Here is a 23,216-nt window from a genome sequence, read left to right as displayed (position 1 = left end):
ATAGCTAAAACTTAATGGATAAAAAGATTTTGCTTAGCCGGACTTTTTCCCTCAGAATTGCTAATTGTTCTCTTGTAGTCTGTCTTACATAAATGAATTTTAGAATTCTTCCCAATGCACATTTCCCATGTCTCTTAAACTTTCAGTACAATATGTCCAAAACTCTTTAATGGATTGAAATGCTTATTTCTGGCTTGTTCCTATTATGACAAATCCAAAAGGATTTTTTTTTTTTGTATTGAGTATTTGATAGTCCCTGAAGCCTGGGAGAGAGGGCTTGGTTATCTTGAACTATTCTATTTTGACTTAGCTTTTTAAAATAAGCCCTTTGCTTTGTATGACAGTCATTTCTCTGAGTGAGGGGAGAACCCTCCTTTTGACAGAAAAGCAAGTTAAACAAAAGCATCTGCATCTGACAACGTATGCAGCATTCTGCCCTGGTATACTTCCACTTCTCTACTCTTGATACATTTTGGATGTCGCTCCCAATGCATCCTCATGCCAACTTTTGAAAGCTGTTGTAGCAGAAAAGCCAGAAATGGAAAGGAATGGAAGACCACATATCTTCCCCACTTCTGCAACCCCCAGTCACTTGTCCAGAAAACAATCCTCCTGGACATTTCAAAGGCATGGCAGACTTGGAAAGATGTTCCTTTTATTCCTTATTAATTTCTGAAAACCTTCCTTGGGGGTGATCCTTTGGAAGTGTGAGCACTTTTTAAAAACTAGCATTTTAATGACTAGCATATGTCTGTCTATGTATCTATCTGTATCTTTAAAGTTTGCAAAGCGCTTTACACGTATTGTCTCATTTTATCCTTGCAACAAGCCTGGAAAGTTGGCACTCTTATTGTTCCTATCTTAGAAATGAGCAAACTGAGGCAGACAGGGGTGAAGTGACTTACCCAGGGTCATACAGCTAGTAGTGCAGGTCTTTGACTTCAGGTCCAATGCATTTACTCTCTTTTTCTCTTCATGTGTTTCTTTGTCTCTGTCTATGTCTGTCTCTGTCTCTGTCTCTGTCTTGTCTCTGTCTTTCTCTGTCTGTCTCTGTCTCTCTGTAACACCTAGTTATAAATGTCTCATGTTAGTAACTCGTGGCCTTATGAAATAAAAACATGGAGAGGAAGAGTCAGTGGTGCCTGTAATTAGTGACGTTTCTTCTGTGTGACGGGTAGAGACACATGCCAAACTTGGTATCACCAGACGTGGAATCAAATCTTGGTCCCAGCACTTGGTACCTTTGTGACTGGGCTCATGACTTCCCCTTCAGTGGCTTCACCTGTGAGATTCCTTTGAAGTTTGCTCTCCCCTCCACATCAGGACCCCCATTGTTTGCCCCTGTGAGTTCTTATGTTTATATGCCATGATCAGTGCAATAGGGATGACACCTTTTGTACATTTTGGGCTTACAAATGTCAGAAGAAATTGTAGGAAGAGTCACCGCCATAATGTTAGACTCATCTTCTCGGGGGCAGGGGGTCATCTGTTCGAATCTGTGATATGGTTAGTGGCTCCATGTGTCTACTCTCCCAAGCTTAGAAACTGTCTGTATTTTTTGTGTCCTATATATAACTGTAAAATGAGTTATAGATACAAGGATGGTGGAGCAGAATTTCATCAGTATTATAAAATCTCAGACATGGAAGCGACTTTAGAACCCTGCTGGCCCGGCCCTGACCTGAATAAAGATTCCCTCTTACAAATAACATTATTCAGTTTAATTTTATTAGATCTGGCCTTGGGTTCTAGACTGTTGAGATCTCTTTGATTCCTGACCATGAAATTGTCAATAGGCATGTAGACATGTGAACAACTGAATGGACTTGGGGAGCCTGCCATTGGGGAGCCTGCCATCAATTGTCTAATAAGTTTTGTACCATTTATACATTCTGGGCAGTTATTGCATAGCTTTCAATGGAGAGATTAGCCCTGATTTATGTTAACTTTAGGGGCTTGTTAACAGAAGCACTCAAGCTTTAGCAAAAATCATTTGATTAAATTAGAGCTTTTGCTATTTGGGTAAGAGAATGATTTTCTTTTTTCTTTTTTACTTGTGTGTTTTTGTGTAAATGAGGAATTTGTTTTTTAATGGCATCATCTGCTCCTTTTAGTCTCTGACTCATCTGTCTTCTACCTAGGTCAACGGTGTTCAGCTCTCTGGAAAATCCCGCAGAGAGGCAGTGTCATTTCTCAAAGAAGTGCCACCCCCCTTCACTCTGGTCTGTTGCCGGCGTCTCTTTGATGATGAGGCCTTTGGGGATGAGGCGAGTGTCACCGATATTATCATCGATGAACCAAAGGTATTCATGAAATAGACCATAGCTAAGATAGCCAAGTTCATAGCATCATTGAAACACCTTGTTCATAAAATTGCTACTTCTTATCTCGGTATAGTCAGCTCTTTGTCCTGTTACTCACGTCAAAGTAATAGCTATGCACTTTTATCTCAGGAACAAGTCAAATCAACAGGCAGTTGTAAAGTGTTTATTATATACCAGGCATTGTGCTAAGTACTGGGGATACAAAGAAATCAAGGAACATCGATTAAGCACCTACTATGTGCAAGGCATGGTGCTAAGCACAAAGGGTACAAAGCAGTTAATAAGCATTTATTAAGTGCCTACTGTGTGCCAGGCCTAAAGATACAAAGAAATCAACAAACATTTATCAAGCATGTATTATGTGCCAGGCATAGTGTTAAACACTGGAATACAAAGAAAGGCAAAAACTTTGTCTCTGCTTTCAAGAAACTCACATTCTTATAGTGAAGACAACATGCAAAGAGTCATGCCCAGACAAGCCGTGTGGAGGATAAATTGTAGATTCTCTCAAAGGGAAGGCATTCACATTCATGGAGACTGGGAGAGGCTTCCTGCAGAAGGTTGACTTTTAGCATATACTGGAAAGGAGTCAGAGAAGCCAGGAGGTGTAGACAAGGAAGGAGAATTCTGGCATGAGATGGCCAGTGAAAATGCCCAGAGATGGAGGGTGTTAAGTCAGGCCCAGTGTGGAGGCCAGGATCACTGTATTGTAAAGTACCTGGAGGTGAGTTAAGTGTTAAAAGAATGGAAAGTTAGAAAAGCAGCCGGCCCCTACCCGAGTTGACTAAATAGGGTTGGGGGACAGTACACCATTACATCATTACTCAGACTCCCAGTGACCTGTGGTACTCCCGTTACTTCCCGCTAAATTCACTTTGACCGAGTTTAAGATGTTTGTCAAGAATCAGGAGGGCATTATGGAGAGAGAGCCAGGCTCAGAAGACCTGGGTTCAGCTCTCCTCTGGCACCAATGGGTTGTGTGATCCTGAACAAGTCACTTAACTTTCTGTGCCCCAGACAATTCCTAAACTCTAAGTTGGACATGAGTGCCCTGTTTCCTTCCTTCAACTGTAAAAGTGACAATATTGCTGGGTTTTGAACACAGAAAGGATATTTCTTTCCTGGAGCCTTTAAAGTGTGTCCATTGCAGAGTTGAATCTGAAGACCTTGGAGGTCAGAAGGAACAGTGACTTCTCTGTGGTCCTGCCTTCCCTATGCTTTCTGACACCACCCCCACTATATCCTGTATTTAGTTTGTTTGCCTGTGGTTGTTGGTTTGTAAGGTCCTTGAGGGCAGAGACCAATTTTGTGGGTTTTTTTTTTTAGCATCCCCAATGTTTAGTACAGTAGCCAGCATACAGCTGGTGCTTAATGAATGTTTAGTGATGGACTGACTCAGACTATATAAAGGGAGACAGCATGGGAGAAACCCAATAGCTGTGGACTTAGGTTCAAATTCTACGTCTTCATACTCAGTATATACCTGATCTTTGACAATGGAACTCAGTTCACTCATTTTGAAAATGAGGGGTTTGAGAGGTCTACCATCTATGGTCTCATATAACTTTAATAGTTAAAATATTAAATATTAATTAAGTATATAAACAGAATTGTGACTTCTTCCTGCCAGGAGTCATCAGATCATAGATTTAGAGTCCCTAAGGACTTTAGAGGTGATCTAGGCAATCACCATGTTTTTACAGAGGAGAAAACTGAGTTCCATGGAGGTAGTGTGACTTCTCTAAGGTCACACAGATAGTGGAATAGCTAGAATTTAAGCCAACATCCCTGGACTCTAAATCTTGTATTTTTTTAAGACGTTAAAAAAAAGTATTTCTAATGGCCCCCACCCCCATCAAATTGAATTATCCCTTATAACAATAAAATATAGCAAAACAAAATACACTGAGCTATTGGCTTTGTTCGAATGTGTATGCCTCATTCTGCACCAATTTTCCACCACATTTCTGCTTTAGAGGTGGCAGGTCTGCTCTAAGTTCTTTGTAGTGGTCTTTCCACTACACCACACTCACTTGCCATCTGTCTCCTTCCATGTGTTCTATGCCCCAGCCAAAGTTCACCTGCCCATGACCTGGCCTCGTCTCCTCTTCTTCCTCCCCTGTGTCTCTGTTTATATTATTCCTTGTGTTTGGAGCACTCTCTTGCCCTTCTCTTTGCTGGTTCAGTTTTTCCCCATCTTTTACCCAGTTCCAATGCCACCTCTTCCAGGAAGCTCTCTCTGATCCCTCCAGACTGCTTTTGCCCCCAGACTTCCTATAGCACTTGGTTGTCTCTTTGTTATATTTATCATGGGTGGGATCCAATGTGCGCAATCAAAGGGAGGAATCACAGGAGTAAGAACTGACTGTATAGCAACTGAAGATTTTCCAAACTACATTTAGAGCGATTTAAATTTTGAGAATCAAAAAGACAATAGTAACATAAGTATAGCCAGCATTTGTAACTTTGTGGTCTCATTTGTTCCTTATGACAACCCTGGGAGCTAGGTGCTATCAGTCTCCCCTTTTTATTCTTGAGGGAACTGAGGCCCAGAGATGTTCTGTAACTTGCAAAGGGTCACACAGCTGGTAAGCATCCTGGGTGAGCTTCAGTCTTTCTGACTCCCTGGTATATTATCTATTGAATTTTACTTCCTCTTTCAATGATACAATTCCAGATCTGCAGCAATAGTTTCTATTGTAGTTATCCCGCATGTTTTATGCCTCCAGTCATGTACTGCTTTCCATACAGTAGGTGCTTAATCCATTAATAAGCAGGCATTTATTAAGCACCCACTATGTGCCTTTATTAAAGTACTGGGAGTGCAAAGACAAAAATGGTATAGCTTCTGCCCTCAAGGAACCTACATCCTCTTGGGAGAGATATCAGGGACATCTATTTATATGCAGAATCTATACAAAATGAACGTATACCAATTTGGGGGGAAACAGCAGTGGCAGTTTATTTAGTAATTATTGGGTTATGTATCATTTTCCTAATAATAATTAGTCTATTTCCTGCCCATCTACTATACTGTGAGTGCTATAAAGGCAAGAATTCTGTGTTTCCCTAACTTTGCTTCTCCCCCAGCACTGTGCTCTGGGCAAGTGAGTGATTAATAAATGTTTGTAGACTTGAGTTGAATGAGCCATCCAGCAGTCTTCTCAGAAAGCTCAGCCACCAGGGCCTTGTGACCCCTCTGAAATGAACTGCTTTGTGTTGACTTACCTGTGAAGGGGGAGAAAAATGCCTTTGACCTCATCTTCTGTGGTGTGCAAACCACCAACTCAGCTTGCTACCGGTGTACCCCCATCCATCATTCGTCCCCATCGTCGGCAAACAGGAGCTGGAAATTATGCTAAATTTCTGCCTGGCTGCCATTAGTTGATTGCTTTCTGTCTTCCATTTATGCAGAATTGACAAAAGTGGAAGTTGGGAAGAGGGTGTGTGTGTGTGTATGTGTGTGTGTGGGGGGCGGGGTAGATATCCAGCTACCTGGTCGGACTGTGGCGCCCTCTACACTGTGTATGCCTTGAGAATCCTCTAATAAGCCTGTATTTTGGGTGACTCTGCTTGCTTTTTTAAACTTAGTTTTCTTTGACTTCCATTTCTCCCAAGTATCAGCACATTCCATTTCAGACCTGCCTGGCTAGCTGGTTTGGCCAAAATGTGAATGTTCTTTGATTAATCAGTGAGCACATCGAGTATCTGCCTTCCAGAGCACATCCATCATATCAGGCAGCCCTTCTACTTTCCCTCTGTAAGGGGAGGATGGGATCATTTCCTTCAGAATCTTCTGAGTTTTAGTTACTGGGGGTGAAATTGAAGGAAGGATTTGGATGCAAAACTTCTGTCCTCATTGCAACATTTAAATTCCACAGTGTTTCTTAAGTTGCTGCCTTTTTAATAATTTTTAGGAGCTAGAATGAGGGTGGTTGGTTCTGCACCCTGGGCTGAGTGTTGACCTCTAACATCTATCTGGTGCACCCTTTCTCTGTCTGGACATATCCATCTTCTCTAGTGATTCATTCTGGTTTTGACGACATTGTTTGTTTTCACCTTCTTCCCCTGAGTTATTTTTTCCGTATGTAGTTTTTCTTTCATTTGCCTTTTCAGGGAAGATGCATTTTTATGCCATTAATGGCAACTCTACCCCAGTTTTTAATAACTACATTATGTTTAACAAGACATAGTGATCTCCCTTTAAACTCACTGCCCATTGAATTTTTCTTTGTAAAAAGAAAACAAATAAAACAAACCCAGAACGACTTTCAAGTAAAAGGACTTAATTCCTGAATCCCAGGAAGTATAGCACGTTCCACACCTGCAGTTCCCACCTCTCTGTGGATAGAAGGGAGTTGTTTCCAGATCATTTTTCCACAACCGAGTGTTTAATACAGTTCATTATAGCTCAGCTCATTATAATTCAATTTGTTGTTTCTCATGCTGGTCAAGTTTTCTCAAAAATCAGTTCATCTTAGCTCTATATTCATGAGAACCAGATAATGAAAAAAGAGATGAAATGTGCCAGGGAGGGTGGAGGTCAGACCAACAGTGATATCCCAACAGTTGTTTCTCTGTAGTTTGATATAATGATCAAGAATTCAGGGGATGCTACGTTATTAATCTTTTCTGATCTTCCATCATGACTTAAATGCTTATTTTTCTTTTTATGCTTCTAATGGGATGGCAGAGCTCATGGAAGTATAGGAGGTCAGTGTTACTACTTTGATACAGACACTCAACCTGCAAGACTCTAGATCAGGAGGATGCTGTTAAAAATGCTTGAATTTTCACGTGGATTTGATTTTTCTGATTGTGTTGTAGTATGTTTTAAAGAAGTCTTTTTTAAGTTCCTAATGAATGTCAAAGGAAGCTTTGAGGTTCTGCAGAATAATTAAAAATACTTCCTAATTACATAGTATTATAATAAGGTAAACAAAGCACTTGATATGCATGATCTCCCTTTATCTTCACAATAACCCTGATGGGTAGGTGTCTTATGACCTTGGTTTTACAGAAGAGGAGGCTGAGCCTGAGAGACATGAAGTGCTTTTAACCAGGGTCATGCACCTTGTTAGGTCTGAGGCAGCATTTGAACCCAGATCTTCCTGGCTCCAAGTCCGGTGCGCCTCTATCTACGTGTTATACTACCGTTCTATACCAGCATCCCAGTTTTATCCCAATATTAAATGCTTCATCGTCTTTTAAGAGCTAAAAAGGATGGTTCTGAAGTCTTCTGATTTTGTGTTTCAGATGGACCCTAATGATGATGAAGATGATGGGGAATTGGCCCTCTGGTCAACCGAGGTGAAGAAGATTGAGTTAATGAAAGGTGTCGATGGTTTGGGATTCAGCATTTTGGATTACCAGGTCATTATCTTTATACTGTTTCATTTTTTGACTATTTTTTTGTCATTGAATATATCTTCATTCAATGTAGCTGTTGAGCAAGCATTTCGCTATATTAACCAAGAAAAGCACAATGCTGTACGTACTGGCATCACCTAATAGTCCACACACATACAAATATATACAAATATATTTACATGCATACACAGTCACATACAACTTGCTGATAGAGAAAATATCCTAGGTCACTACTGGGAGATTATGTAGCCAGTGTGTGTTCTGAGTTTTTTGAACTCAAGTTTGGTGAAATGATACCGTATACCTTTGGTGTCTTCTATACACGGTGGAAGGCATTTGGGCTGAAATTTGACCAGGACAACTGAGGTCTCCTTAGCTTCTACGTGGAAGTACATACGATGTCATGATCATGAACACTTTTTGTTAATACAGATAAGCTTTAGGAAAACCCAATAGGTTTATAGCAGATTCCAGGGAGACGATAAGTTTCTGAGGTATTCTTTATTGAGCTTCCTTCTAACATGTAACTGACTCCCTTCATGAGGTAGGAACCAATGTTCATATGTTCATTACATTTTGTTTTCTAAATTAAATCAGCATGTGCCAGTAGAATATAAACTCCTTGGTTTTGAGGGATGGTTTCATATCAGTCAACAAAGCATTTATTAATCACTTAATATGTGTGAAGCAAGTAATAGGCATAGAAAGGCAAAACTGCAGTCCCCATTCTCATATTGTAATGGTGGGAGACAACATTTAAATAACTTTACCGGTAGGATAGGGTAGATGGGAAGCAGTCCTCGAGGGAATGTGCTGGTGATGGAAGGCATTGGGAAAGGCCTCCTGCAGAAGGTGGGCTTTTGCCTAAGTCTTGAGGGGAGCCAGGAGGCAGAGGCAAGGAGCAAGAGCATTCCAGGCTTGGGGGATGGCAGTCACTGAATAGACACAGAATCAGAAGATGGAAGGGATTATATCAGGAGCACCTGGAAGGCCTGTGTCTTTACCTTGGAGAGCATGTGAAAGCTAGTCAAGAGAAAGAATGCTGGGATGGTAGGAAGGCGCCAGAGTATAGAAGCCAAATAGAGGATTTTATATTTGATCCTGTAGGTGATAGAGAGCCACTGTTGTTTACTAAGTGAGGGGCATGACATGGTTAGACTTGGGCTTTGGGGATATTGCTTTAGCAGCTGACAGAAAGATGGACTGGAGTTGGGAGGGACTTAGTTTTCTTTGAGTAGATTTTTTTCCTTTTAACCTCAGCGCTTGGTATTTAGTAAGTGCTTAATAAATGCTTATTGACTGACATATTGATATAGTAAGTGCTTAAATATTTGTTAATTTTAATTTAGTGACTTACTATTTGGTGGATGATGCAAAGGTGAGCCTGGATGCAAAGGTGGACCTGGCAGAGAAAAGTAGAAAGAAATATGTCAAGCTTTGTGGCTCAGGATTAGGAGTCAAAACAGGAGCAGAGCTTATAGAGGCCCTAAAAAGCTGATGTCGCTGTATCCAGCACACTTTTCTCCCAAGGGAATTGGAAAGCGATGAGCAAGGCTTACTCTGAAAAGCACCATAAAAGAAAAAATGTGTGGTGAAAAAGAAAATGATTGGCTGTTGTTTTGGGCCTCATTTTCAAATCTGCTCTTTGGGCACCAGTTTGCCCAAGCTAAGATCCTAAACCTCCACCCAATTAGAGGAAAGGATAAAGTTGAGAATAAGATCCAAGAAGCATATAAAACATATCCAACCTGATCAAAGCCCCCATTGCGGCAGCCGATGCTTCCAACTTCAGTGTCTCTCTATCACCTCCAGGGTCATTTTTCTGTAGAGATTTATCCTGTAGATAAATATAATAAATGTGGTTAAGGAAGGAGGATGTTTGCGATTGGGGGGCTAGGGTCCCCCTTCATCACAGACTTGCAGTCATTAGAAACCACTGAATCACAATTCTACCTATTCTAATAAAGGACAGCATGATTCTTGAGGAAGTCTTTCCTTCCATAAAGCCTCAATGCACTTCTTTGCAAATCCTTCCCTCTACTTGGTATTTATCGATTGTGCTCGACAGAAATCTGCTGTCTTGTGTGTGGCAGCTCTTAAAATATTTAAAGATGTCTACATGTCCTGTCTGAGTCTTCTGTTCTCCACTCCAAACATCTCTTCAAACAAGCGATCAATGTTCACATATTGGAAATGAATAAAGGAACAGACATAGACCTGGAGTGTGACCATTTTAATGGAAACAACTTTTGTAAATTAATCAGGCTTAAAATCCACCTGATCCAGAAAATACTTGATCTCCTCACTAAGCTCATGTTCCAATTTTAAGAACCAAGCAAAATGATAATTCCAACATGTTAGAGTAGAGTTTGCTTTTCTTAGAATGGATGAAGACTTTACTTCTTCTGTTATGGAACCCAAAGAACGTGGCATTATTAAGGGGTGTGTGTATGTGTCTGTCTGTCTGTCTGTGTCTGCCTGCCTATATCCTCTCCCACTCCTGTAGCATATTTAGATTGGTGTGTTATGGGAAAGCTGAGGAGTATAGTCTGGTAGTATTTAGAGAAGTGAAGGCACGGTTGCATTTGGGGAGAATGAGGAAGATCCTGGTAACATGCCTCTTGAGTTTTACCAGTCAATGGGCTCTGTTTTAATGTCTGTGTTTGATTATCACAGGGAATTAAAACTCTTGGCAAGACTGCTTTTTTTTCTGTAATGTGCATATTTTAATATGCTAGTGTAGCCTTAGCTCACTGTGGTTTAATAAAGCAAAATGTACTCTCTTTCTAAGCACATAAAATGCCTACTGATGTAAAAATCAATTCTTTGCTCATAGAAGACAATCAGGAACAGATGAAAAGACAAATACTTTGAGAGCATTATGTAAGAACATAAAATCCCAAATTTTGCTGGTGCAATTTAAGACAACCAAAAATAGATCCTCACTTAGTCATTTTTGCTGGCATGTTAGCTGGCATTGACAGCTGCCCCTCTCAGCCATTGGAATATTTCTTCCCAAGGTTGTTAGGCAGATTGGCTTTTGAGTTGTTGATCCAAATTAATGATTGCTTTTCATAATTACTTTTCTTTAGTTTAATCTGTCTTCCAGTTTTCAGAATTGCTTCGTGTTAATTAGCTCTCTAGAGGTAGTGTGAACCAGGAAGACCTGGGTTCAGATCTTGTGTCTGACAGATATTGGCTGTGTGACCCTGGGCAAGTCCCTTTACTTCTCCATATAGAGGAGGTACTGAGCAGCATTGGTGGAGGGAGTTTCCTAACTGTATCAATGAAATCATAGATCCAGTCCAAAAAAGAAAAATTAGAACTCAGGGAGTGAGGGAACCTATATTTTTATTCCTTGATTCCCTTGGATCCAGTTTGCTGGACTTTTCAGTGAATTGTGATTCTGGCTGTCATGAGTTTTAACCAAAGGGACATCACACATAAGCTTGCTGATAATGGGGAGTCAATCCAGTGATAATGATAATAACAATAGCCACTTATATTTGTAGCACTCTCTATGTATATATATTAATCCTTTTGATCCTTAGTACAGTCCTGTGAAATAGGTGCTCTTGCTTTCCACTTTTTACAGATAAGGAAACTGAGGCTCACAGAAGGGTCACATAGCTAGGAATTGAGGAATTGTCTGAGGCAGGATTTGAACCCAAATCTTCTAGATTCCATTACATCATGGTTGGGATCTGCCAAGAGCCATCCCGACCCCCTTTATCATTCATTTGCAGCAGATGTTCCCGTATGAGAATCATGGCTCAGAATAGTAACCTGCAGGCCTGTCGATGTTGCTGGCCATTAACAGGACAGAAAGCTTAAATTGATCTTGGCATGGTCTTTTTCCAAGGCCAGGAGGGGCTTAGGTATTGTAGGTCTTAGAGCAAGGTCCATTTGTGGAGAGAGGCCCCGCATCTCTGGCAAAATTGTTTCATTAGAAACCCGTCCCCTGAACGTGGCAGTTCATTACAGGTTTATTCAATTCTAAAAGGATTAATTAAGCTTCCACTTAATTAATGTACCTTGTGACAGGCACTGTCCTCAGCAAAGAGAAGCCCCAGCTGGCTTCTGCTCTCAAGTTTACATTCTTCCAGGGGGATATGATGTGAAAACAGATAAGTAACTAACAACTCCAACAGCCACAGTAACAACTATCATCTTGACAGCGAAGTACTGTCTCTATTGAACCATACCATAGTCCTACGAGGTTGGTGCTAGTATTATCATCCCCATTTTTCTTACGTGTAAATCGAGGCTGAGAGAGGTTGAGATTTACCCAGTGTCAAACAAATATTAAGTTTCTAGGGCAGGATTAAAACTCATATCTTCCTGACCCAATTTTACCAACAGACACACACACACATGCAGAAACACACACACCCCATAACAACATATGCCTTTTCCCCAGAGGTTTTATATATATGATTATGCATGTTTATGGGTATATGTATTTGTGTGTGTACATAGGCGTGCACATGCACACCATACACACACACACACACACATACACACCCCAAGTATTTTCAACAGGGAGAGTTATAACCTCAGGGCCAGGGGATCAGGAGAGGACTCTTTTAGAAATTAATGATAAGGTGCAAAATCTTTTTTTATGCAAGCCGAAATGTCTTCTCCAAATAGTAAGCATTTATTAAGCTCCAACTATGTGTCAGGCACTGTCCAAGGTGCTAAAGACAAAATGAAGCAGTTTCTGATCATGAAGAAGTTACATTCTGTTGTGAAAAATAACATATACACATATATATTATATATACTAGTATACATAAAATCAAGATATGTTTTTATGGTGGAGGTGCAGGCAACTGAAGGTAGGGGATTGAAAACTTCTTTTTGGAGATGGTCTATGCAGTATCCACTGACTTTTGAATCCAGAATTTCTTGCTCTTTTATAAATACTTTTTTCACCTGTACATTCTCTCTTCCCTGTCACCATTGGTACATAGGCATTCATTTCTCAGCAAATTTCCTTGTTTCTTTTTAAAAGGGACTAGAATATTTCTTTGCAATGGAGCAATTACTAGAAAATTGATTTTTGAATGCCCTTATTATTAGAAATCTTGCTCTTTAGTTCTAAGGACCCAGATCATCTTCCTCTCCCTTTAAGTCTGGGAGGAAAAACACAGACTCTGAAGCTCCCTCGGTGATGTGTACATCACGTTTTGGTTGTTTATCAGTAAAACGTGTGTCACTGTCACCTCCTGTGACATTTAGATGACAGGGTATCTCAATTTAAAGTTTGGTGTTGGGCAAGTTAATTAATTGGTTAGGTTATCACTTGCTGTAATTAGGTAATAAACACTAATGAGGGGGAATAACTTTTGCCAGGCCAGGTGAAGGTTTCAAACAGAGCTGTGAAGGCCATTTGCTGGCCTGGAGCTCATCTCGTCTCTGTTTGGGCCATTTACCTATAGGATTCCACTAAAGCAGCTTCTTGCTGTTATCTGAGGCTCAGCACGAGTGATGTTGAAAAAGCTTGGTCACACAAAGCGGGTATGTAGGGACATAGCTAAGGTATTACAGGAGTTAGCTAGGTTTGGGGATATTGATTTTAATAATGAAGCTTAAATACTTTGGCCACATAATAAGAAGCTAGGACTCGTTAGAAATGCCCAGAATGCTGGGAAAGATTGAAGAAGGGAGTGGCAGAGGATGAGATGGATGAACAGTGCCATGGAAGCAATGAACATGAGCTGGGACAGACTTCAGGAGATACTAGAGGATAGAAGGGCCTGGCGTGCGATGGTCTGTAGGTTCACAAAAAGTTGTACACAGCTAAACAACTGAAAAACAATGACAAATTTTAATGAACTCCATTTTTTTTTACACTGTGGTTTCTTTCATCACTAAACTATCAAGAACTGACTAGAAAAGCTTAGCTAAATTATAAATTTGGCCTAGTCCAGCGGTGCTTAATCTGGGTCCTTTGGACCCTCAAAGAGTCTGTGGAATGATTTTAAGGGGTCTGTAACTTGTTCCTAAAATACATTTGTGATGCTTTGTAACCTATATTTCATTCTATGCATTTACGAAGTTGATTCTGGGTCCTTAGGTTTCATCAGACTTCTAGTGGGGTCAATGACATGTAAAAAGGTTAAGAACCCCCTGGTCCAGTCTCATTTCAAACTGGAAATAATGTAAGACTACAAACTCATGGCAACATATTCTTAAGGATGCTTCGCTAGTATGTTATGCTTTAAAGAACCCTGCTGGATGCTGTGTAGAAGCTAGTATATGGAGAAAGTAAGGCTGTAACAGCCTGGTGTAGTGTAAGTTCAGGCCATGGGCTTGGAGTTGGAGAGTAAGGTCTTGCGTCCTCCCTGTCTTGGCCTTGGGGTCCTGAGAATATGAGAATCTTCTGGCCCTGACAAAGTCACTCAACTTCTTTTCTTTTTTTCATCCCCAAAAGGGGATTGCATTGCTTAATTCAGAAAATTTAAGAGAAAAATAATTTGTAAACATTATGGAAGTCCAAGTTATTATTATATTTGAAAATAAGTCTGATTTGTGCCCTTTGTTTTTGTTTTTAGTTGTTTTCAGTCATGTCTGACTTCTGATGCTATTTGGGGTTTTCTTGGCAAAGATCCTTCCCAGGATCCAAACTGGAGCAGTTTGCCATTTCCTTCTCCAACTCATTTTACAGTTGAGAAAACTGAGGCAAACAGAGTTAAGTGACTTGCTCAGAGTCACAAAGCTAGTGAATGTCTGAGACCGGATTGGAACTCAGGAAGATGAGTCTTTCTGACTCCAGGCATGGCACCGTATGCACTATGGTGCCACTTAGCTGTCCTGTGCCTATATATATAGTTATTTATATATATGTTTATATATAAATATATATATAAATATATGTTTATATATAAATATATCTATATAAAATATATATATTTTCATTATATGCATGTATGTATGTATGTGTATATACATGTACACACACACACACACCTTTTTCTCACCCTGAGCATCAAAATCTCCTTTCTAATAAAGAAAAACAATTAGCAGAAAATGCAGCCAGCTAGGTGAGTTCATCTGATGGTGTATTCTCCCTTCTGCTAAGAAAGATATTTTGTTATCTACTCTCTGGGGCCAGGAGTGATCAATACAAATACTGTGAGGTCTGTGTGTTATTAATTTTTTTGCTTTCATTTATGCTACAGTTGCTGTATATCTTCTCTTGGTGCTAAAGGAACAATAATAAATTCTGACTTTCAGGCTATTTACTTCACTCTGCTTCCATTTGAGCAGGTTTTCCCGTATTCCTCTGAATTCCCCATATTTGCTATTTGTCAGCTGTTACTGAAATTAAATGTTAAAATAATTTAAGGAAATAGAAGCAGTCAGAGTGAGTTGCATGTGAATCATCTCCTGTGGACTGTCTTCATTCCCTTTGTGTCTGGGCTGCCTGATCTCATGGTCTGCTTGCTGAGAGTGTTCATGAAGTGACCTCAAGTATAGATGACCCTTGCCCCTCTCAGGTCTTCCCAAGATCAAATCTGAGGACCACCTATAGTTCTTGTGACCTGCCAGGATATGCTTATCCATTTTTTACTTTTCAAAAGTCTCATTTGAAGAATCAGACCTATACATGGGCAATACCCTGCTTTGTAGTGAATATGGCGGTCTTGCTGTTCATTTAAGCAAAATGATAAGTACTCTTAGGTGTGTACTGATAGATTGGGACTCCAGTCCTATACTATCAGTCAGCCCTGTTTTCGTTAGAAGTGGGGGTAACTTCCTTCTGTCCCATGATAGATCAACTTAGTTGGCTTGAGCTGAGCATTTGTAAAGATGGTTGAACCTCCTGTGCTGTGCCAGTGGGTCATAGTTATTAGCATACTGCATTTCCTGACTTTGAATCCCATCTGTCATTTTCTTCCTATATGACTTTGGGTAAATCGTTTAGTCTCTCAAGGCTTCAGTTGCCTTATTAGTAAAATGCTGGGTAATGCTGTTCTTTGTGGTCCATTCTAGCACTAAATCTTATGATCTTATGCTCTTATAAGAAAAAAATTGCCTTTTATATTAGTCAGACCATCTCATGGCTAGAACACTGGACTTGGGGTTAGGAAGACCTGATTTCGAATCCTTCCTCAGATGCTTTATTGCTATGTGACCTTGGACAAGTCACTTCCCATCTCTGAAAAGTGGGGATAATAATCACACGACCTGCCTCAGAGAGTTGTAGTCGATCAGTCAGAAAACATTTACCAGGCACTAGACATTTCAAAAAAGAGACAGATAGTCCCTACCCTCAGGGAACTCACAGTCTAATGGGGAGGCAACTCACAAACACCATTCTACAGATGAGCTATAGACAGGTGAAATAATCAACTGAAAGAAGAGAAGAGAATGGAGGGGTTTTACCTGGGACCTGAAGGAAGCCAGGTAGGTCAGTGAGCTAAGGGATATGAGGAGGGAGTCCTCATGGGGCATGGGGACACAACCAGTGAAGATACCAATAGTTGGGTGATGGAGAGTCTTGTCTGAGGAACAACCAAGAGGCTAAGGTCACTGGATCACAGAGTAGAGTGTAAGGTGCAGGAAGATTAGAGAGGTGGCATCAGGATGAGGTCAGGAAGGGCTTTGATTTCAAAACAATTCATGGGGAGCCACTGGATTATATTGAGTAGTAGGGTGACATGGCGAGATCTGTGCCTTAGGAAAATCACTTGACAGCTGAGTGGTGAATGGACTAGAGTGGGGAGAGATTTGTAGTGAGGATCAAATGAAATAATATAGGTAAAGCACTTTGCAATTCTTAAAGCATCATATAAATATGATTTGTTATTACTCTTGTTATATTATAGCCGGTATCCAGCAGCAAACTAATCTCCATCATTTGCTTGCTGCTCTCTTAGACTCATACTCATTATAAACAAGAATATTAGAAAATCTCCACCCGGTGAACCCACTGTTCCTGTGTGAATAACTGAAATGCCAAGTGACCCAGAGATGATACAGTTGGGCAATCTGGGGTTGGTGTGGCACCAGGCAGAGATTTCTTTGTATTTAGAATTGCACTGAGTGTCACACTCATAAAAATCCTGAAACTTATTTTAGCTATTAATGCATTGAATATTATCTGTGACATTTTTATTACTGCTAAAGATAAAATTGTTACTTAATATAAAGCTGATGACATTTTTTTCTAGCTGAGTTCTGCCTGTGCTTATACAATTGACGACAGTCATTTGTTCAAGGAAGAAAATCCTTTGCCTTAATTATAGTATTTGTTATTGTCGATGCAGAGAAACACCGGAACCCAGGTGAAAATTCAAATGTATTTTCATTGTTAATGAGCACTTTTCAGTAATGGAGGCTAAGTATCTTATTTAAGAATACAGACTTCCAGATGAGGAAACTGGCTTTGCTCATGGAGGCTGGCACCTTCTCTGCAATGCAATATTGTTAGAGTTGCCTAGACCCCAGGCAGATTCACTTACCCAGCATGGAACAGCCAGTGGTCAGACATGAACCCTTGCCTTCTTGGCTTCAAGGTCATCTCTCTATTCACTGCCTTCAATGAAGGTGATTAGCCTGGTTGGGAAAAATAAACATGCTACCTAATTTATGAATTGTCTATTTAGTTATTTAGGCCACAATTAACCTTTCAGCAAGAATAATTAGCCTTTAGCAAGAATAATTCATTTAAATAACAAGCTACAAAGAAAGACCTTTTCTCCCTTAAGCCTACTCAAGGCTCACCTTTTCCTTCTCTAAGTGGACTCCTAGGTAGGGGTTCGATGGTATTTGGAGGTTTCGAATGGTGTTGGATAGTCTCTGTCTTCCTGTCCTCTCCCCTTCCACCACATAGGGTTGTATGCCAGAGCCTCTTCCTCTTGGAGTCTCCTTCCTTGAGAATTTTGCCTGAGGCTCATTCTTCTGGGGGATATCATTTTATCCTCAGATCTGATGGAATCTCTGCTATTGCTTTACTCACTCAACATTTAACAGGCATTTGCTAGTCACCTACTAGGCTGTGGCACTGTGAAAAGGCAGGGAGATTATACAAAGGGTAAAAAAGCAGATGCGTGCCCTCAGGGTGCTTACTTTATGTTGGTCTGGGTTGTGGCATCAGAGAGGCTACTGCAGGAAGTGATACTTTAACTGAGCTTTGAAGAAAGCTTGGGATTCTTCGAGGCAGAGGTGAGGAAGGAGGGCGCTCTTGAGGGGCAATCAGTGAAACAACACAGTGGTAGGAGGTGAAATATTGGCAAAGACTGTTAGCCAGTTTGGCAGGATTGTAGAGGGAGGGAGGCCAAATCAATCTAGAAGGATTGGTCCATATTAGATTTTTAAAGGCCTTAAATGCCAAATGAGGGGTAAAGGGGAGCCGTTGGAACTTCTTCAGCAGAGGCACCATGTGGTACCACCTAAATTGGGGGCTTTTTGTGGCTTCCCTGAGTTCCAGTATTGCTGGCTATAATTCTGACAGTTTTAAGGCTCATCAGTTAATCACCAGATACATGTTAATATCTGCAGTATTGGGGATACCAATACAAAGAATGAAACGATCCCCACTTTTAACGTTTGTCTCTCCCAACTTGCCTTTTCTGCACCCTCTCCTTTCCTCTTTGCAGTGGTTTTTAAAATTTTATAATTTAAATTTGTAATTTACAATAGCATGGCATAGTTGATAGACTTCAAATGAATAAGATCCAGGTTTGAATCCTGCCTCAGATATTTCTGAGCTGGTGATACTGGGAAACTGACTTAATATTTCTCACCCTCAGCTTTCCTATGTGTAAAATGGCTTAGACTACATGCCCTCTGACATCCTTCTAGCTGTATATCTGTGGTCCTACAATGCTAAGAAACAGTAAGAAATACTTCTTTATTTCCCTCTGTTCACATGCTCCTTGGGACATGGCGTGCAAGTGCGGGCAATGTGGTGTATTTGGATTCCAACGACCAGAGTTCAACCCTTTGCTGCTACTTTCTGTGTGGCATTGGGTCATCAGTTTCCAAATCTGAAGCCAGGTGCTAGGACTAAAAGGCCTGAAGCCCCTTGCTGCTCTAAATCTCTGGTCCTATGATCTAATGATCTTCTGTTGATTTATCTGGGTACCTTTCATTCTCTCTCCTTGTGTCTTCAAATAATAGAATGCTGCTAGGTGGCGAAGTGGAGAGTTCCTGGCCTGTAGTCAGGAAGACCTGAGTTCAAATCTAGCTTTTGACACTAAGTAGCTATATAACCCTAAGCAAATCATCTAAATTCTCTCTGCCTCAGTTTACTTGTCTGTAAAACAGGGATAATAGCTCCTACCTGCTGGGGTTGTTTTTAGGACAAAATTAGCTGATATTTTTAAAGCACTTTGCAGTCTGTAAAGCATTCTATCAATGCTATCATTGTTATTAATCTTTTGAGGATAGGAATTGGTTTCCTTGTGGCTTTGTATTCCCCGGAACTTCCTATTTGCTCCCCCTGCTCATAAAAGGGGCCTAATAAATGTTTCTGTAATTGATTGATTGAATCTCTAACAAAGTATGTTTTCTGCGAATATCCTGGGTCTTTTTGTCAATCACACAACCAAGTTGTAGAAACAGAGTTAATATTATCTCAGATGGAGTGACTTAGCCCTGCTTCCTCATTTGTTCAGTATCACAAGGGAATGCTGAAGGTCTTCTTGTATTTTGATAATGGAGGTTGAACTTATTTTCTTCCATGATATTTCCTTAGAAGTTAAAAGGCTTCGTGGTTCTGCAAATGCTGTTTGGTGATTCACGTCTCCTAGTGGGTGATGCCGCCATCGTGGCCATGCTGTATTCGTCTTGGAATCTTAAAGGATGATTAATTGGGTTCACTGTAGTTCTTCCCAGGGTGGATTATAGAATCATGTATCATTTTATCCAACAGGTCAGAAAGCTTCCTGCCCATGACCAGGTTGGCTTGAGGGAGGGTTGGACTTCTTGGTTATAGAAACTCTATCTTGATGAAGCAGGCAGATGTTAGGCACGTACCGTGACCTCCCTAGGTCTCATATTCGTCATCTTTAAATGAAAGCCTTGGAGTAGATGGCCAGTGAGGTTTTATGATCTGTGTCTGTGGCACCGATTGAGGACTAGAAGTGACCTCAGAGGCTTCCTTGTCTAATCCTTTCATTCTGTAGATGAGGAAATGGAATCTCAGAGAAATTAGATGACTTGTTGCCCAAAGTCACATAGATAGACTAATCCTTGAAGTAAAAAAGTATTATGATTCATAAATATTTTCTAATTTTACATTACAGTTTTCTGTGAATTTACATGAATGCCCTACTCTGATGATTTCTGCTCTGTGCAGTGGATGGCATTTGATTTCAACAGAGCAAATAGTCATTCATTGTCAACCATATATATAATATTTCAAAGACTTAGGATTTCATTGCAGCCTTACTGATGTAGAACTCATTTCTTCTGCCATTTAGTAGAATATATGAGACTTAGGGCCAAAATATTTGTGACTCCGTGGCCAACCCACGTTATCTTGACTGGTTACCAGATGAGATAAATCTATTCCCAGCCTCTTATGCAAATTCTTTCCACCTGGGTGGGGCCAGAGCTCCTGGTCCTTTTTCAGAGTCTTTCCCAATGCCACAATTAAGCATGAGAATAAGAATTTAGTGGAGGTAATAATATTGTGTTATGTCCCTGGCAGGAAAGAACTATTAGTGAAACCCTGACTTGTTTCTATTTCTCTTCAAAATGTAATGCTCATGTAATTATAGACCAGACTTGTTTGTAAATCAGTTAAGCAAAAGCATTTATTAAGTGCCTACTATTTGCCAATCATTCTAGTAAAGATATAAAGACAAAAATGAAACAGTCACTCCCCTTAAGGAGCTTAGGGTCAAACAAGACAAAATGAATCTTGTACACATGTAAATATAGGAAAGCTTTCAGCTTAGCTCCTGGGTTTCAAATGTAAACATCGTTTGCTACCATTATCCCCTGGTGTAGGTCAGACTTGTTATTTTAATCATCAGCTTTCATGGTAAATATCTCAGCAGAAGCATGTCAGAAAATCCTAGGATCGTAGATTTGGAGCTGGGAGATGCCATCAAGTCCAACCGCTTCCTTTTACAGATAAGGAAACTGAGGCACAGGGTGGTTCAGTGATTTGCCCAAGGCCACACAGGCCGTTTGGGGAAGAGCCTGGATGTCAGCACAGACTCTCTGTCTCCAAGAAGTCCTGCCATCTCTCCATTGCACTATGGTACATTTGCACATGTCCTTCCTTGAACTGAGCAGTTCCGATGATAGCGACAGTGACAATAGACCTTTGAGTATCAGTTTAGCACATTGGTTTTATTTAAACACATTAACTTATTTGATCCTCACAAGAACCCTGTGAAATAAGTGTTACATTTATTCTCATTTTACAGATGAGGAAATTGCCTGGCCAAAGGGCTACATAACTAGGGTTGGAGGCGGGATTTGAATCTGGATCTTCCTGATTTCAAATCCAGCAGTCAGTCAACTAGCATTTTTAAAGTACCTACTATATTCCAAACATTGTGCTAAAAGATGGGATTCAAAGGAAGACAAAGACAGTTCCTACTCCCAAGCAGCTCACAATGTAATAGGGGAGACAACAAGCCAGCAGCTCTGCCTAAACAGAGTCTAGACATTAGAACAAACTGGAGGAAGCCAACAGAAGAAAGACTCTGTCTTCATGATGCCATGTTCGCCAAGTGCTGAAAGGCCCAAGTCACTGGGGAATGATTCAGTGTTCCCTTCTCCTTATGTCTCAGTCATCCCTCCTTGTGGCACACAAATGGTGGCAGAATAAAATCAAAGGAATTTGAGTTTATCAGATGAATGATAGTTAATTAACCATCCTAAGCCCTTAATTCACATTGTGCTCAATTCTGGGCACCATATTGTAAGTAGGAAATTCAGTGGTGGACCCAGGAGTGAGACTTGTGTGAGCTGGAAGGTTGCATATAATACAGGTGAGATTAGGCTGAAAAAGGGAGAATGGACCCTTGTCATGGAAGGCCCTGAACATCCAGCTAAAGGAATATGGTCTCTACTCCATACATAAATGCCAATTTTAGCATGATAGACTTAGGTTCAATATAAGGGGAAAGAACCTTACTTCCAGTATCCCAAAGTAGAATGGATGCAAAGGATAGTGGGCTCTCCATCACTGGCCATGGAGAGGCTTCTTTTCAGGGGTGTCCTCTTTCAAATATTCGCTGGACATGATGGCCTCTGAGGTCCCTTCTAGCTCTGATGTGAGTTTGGCATTATAAGACATTGTTTTATCCTAGATTTAAAACAAAATACCCCAAAGTAAAACCACCCCCTTGTATTAATAGAAACCATTAGGTGCTGCAGATTCTCCTTTACTTCTAGGCTGCAGGTTTCTTGAGAGCAGGGACCTGATTCCGTGTTTTGCACGTAGAAGGCATTTTCTAAATACTGCATGAATTTGAGTTAGAAGCGACGATTGAAATTTGAACTGTCACTGCCGCTTCTCCCACTGACGAAGATTATGACAGTGATACTGACGTATAGGTGATAGATAACCTCCCTTAGACTCGGGAAGCCCTGTGTTCAAATCCAGTTTCTGAAATGTTCTGCCTCTCTGACCCTGGGAAAATCTCTTAGCCTCTCTGTGCCAAGGCAGCTGTTGTATGCTAGTGAGTTCTACCATTCTACCTCAGAATCACTCTGGGTTCCATCAGTCCTGAAAAAGAATCACAGTGTTCTTTGTAGTGTGGAAATCATAGGGGCAGCTCCAGATTTTTTAAAAAGCTAATTTGAATGTCACTTTAAGGTTTGGAAAGCACCTGATACCCCTCATTTTATTTCAAAATCACAATAACTATCTAAGGAGATACTGCAAATATCGGTCCATTATTCCCCCCTCTCCCTCCCCCCCCCCCCAATTTACAGATGACGAAACAGGCTCAGGCCTTTGTCTGCAGTTAAGCAATTATTATATCTCAGTGGTGAGATTTGACCCCCCAGGTCTTTGTAACTTTGCTCAGCACTCTGGCCACTACGCCCCTCTGCCTCTTACCCCAGGGAGATTGCCAAGGGATTGAGAACGAGTATGGTCTGTGACAAGGAGAGTTTTTAGTTTGTAAAAGCCTAAAAGTGTCCGCTGTAATTCACCGGCCTGAGTCTTGCTGCTTAGATTGCAGAGGCCTCTTCCTGGGCTATTTCCCATGGTCTCTTTCCAGTCCACCTCTTTGGAGCCTGATTCACCTTAGGGGGATTAGATTATGGCCGTAGAAAGCTGACCAGTCGGTAGTTTGCTGAAGACTGAAAGGGTGTCAGCATCCGCATTCATCAAAGAGCAACCTATAGCTTTCTGTTGAATCAGCCGCATAGCTGCTTTTAAAGGCGTTTGTCTGTGACTGAACCTTCGCTTCACCCCAGAAGTATTGATAAAGCTTGTTTTTTTGCCCATCTTCGTATCTCATCCACATTTATTTTCACAAACATCAAAGTACTGTAAGCTTTGACACCAACTGTGCTCAAGACTTCTTTTCACAGAGGATT

The 23,216-nt window shown here is 40.7% G+C and overlaps 1 protein-coding gene across 1 annotated transcript in view; it reads left to right on the top strand.

The window, feature by feature from the left end:
* PATJ (PATJ crumbs cell polarity complex component) overlaps nt 1–23,216 on the top strand; it is a 331,975-nt gene that overhangs the window by 69,179 nt on the left and 239,580 nt on the right. Inside the window, exons 16-17 of the mRNA XM_036754106.1 lie at nt 2,142–2,303; nt 7,581–7,697. Coding sequence (XP_036610001.1) covers nt 2,142–2,303; nt 7,581–7,697 — 279 coding nt within the window. The remainder of the gene's footprint in view (nt 1–2,141; nt 2,304–7,580; nt 7,698–23,216) is intronic.

Source organism: Trichosurus vulpecula, chromosome 4, assembly GCF_011100635.1.
Source record: "Trichosurus vulpecula isolate mTriVul1 chromosome 4, mTriVul1.pri, whole genome shotgun sequence".
In the NCBI taxonomy this organism is placed as follows: domain Eukaryota; kingdom Metazoa; phylum Chordata; class Mammalia; order Diprotodontia; family Phalangeridae; genus Trichosurus; species Trichosurus vulpecula.
Note: the sequence above shows the minus strand (reverse complement) of the source record. Positions and strands in the feature narration are given on the sequence as shown.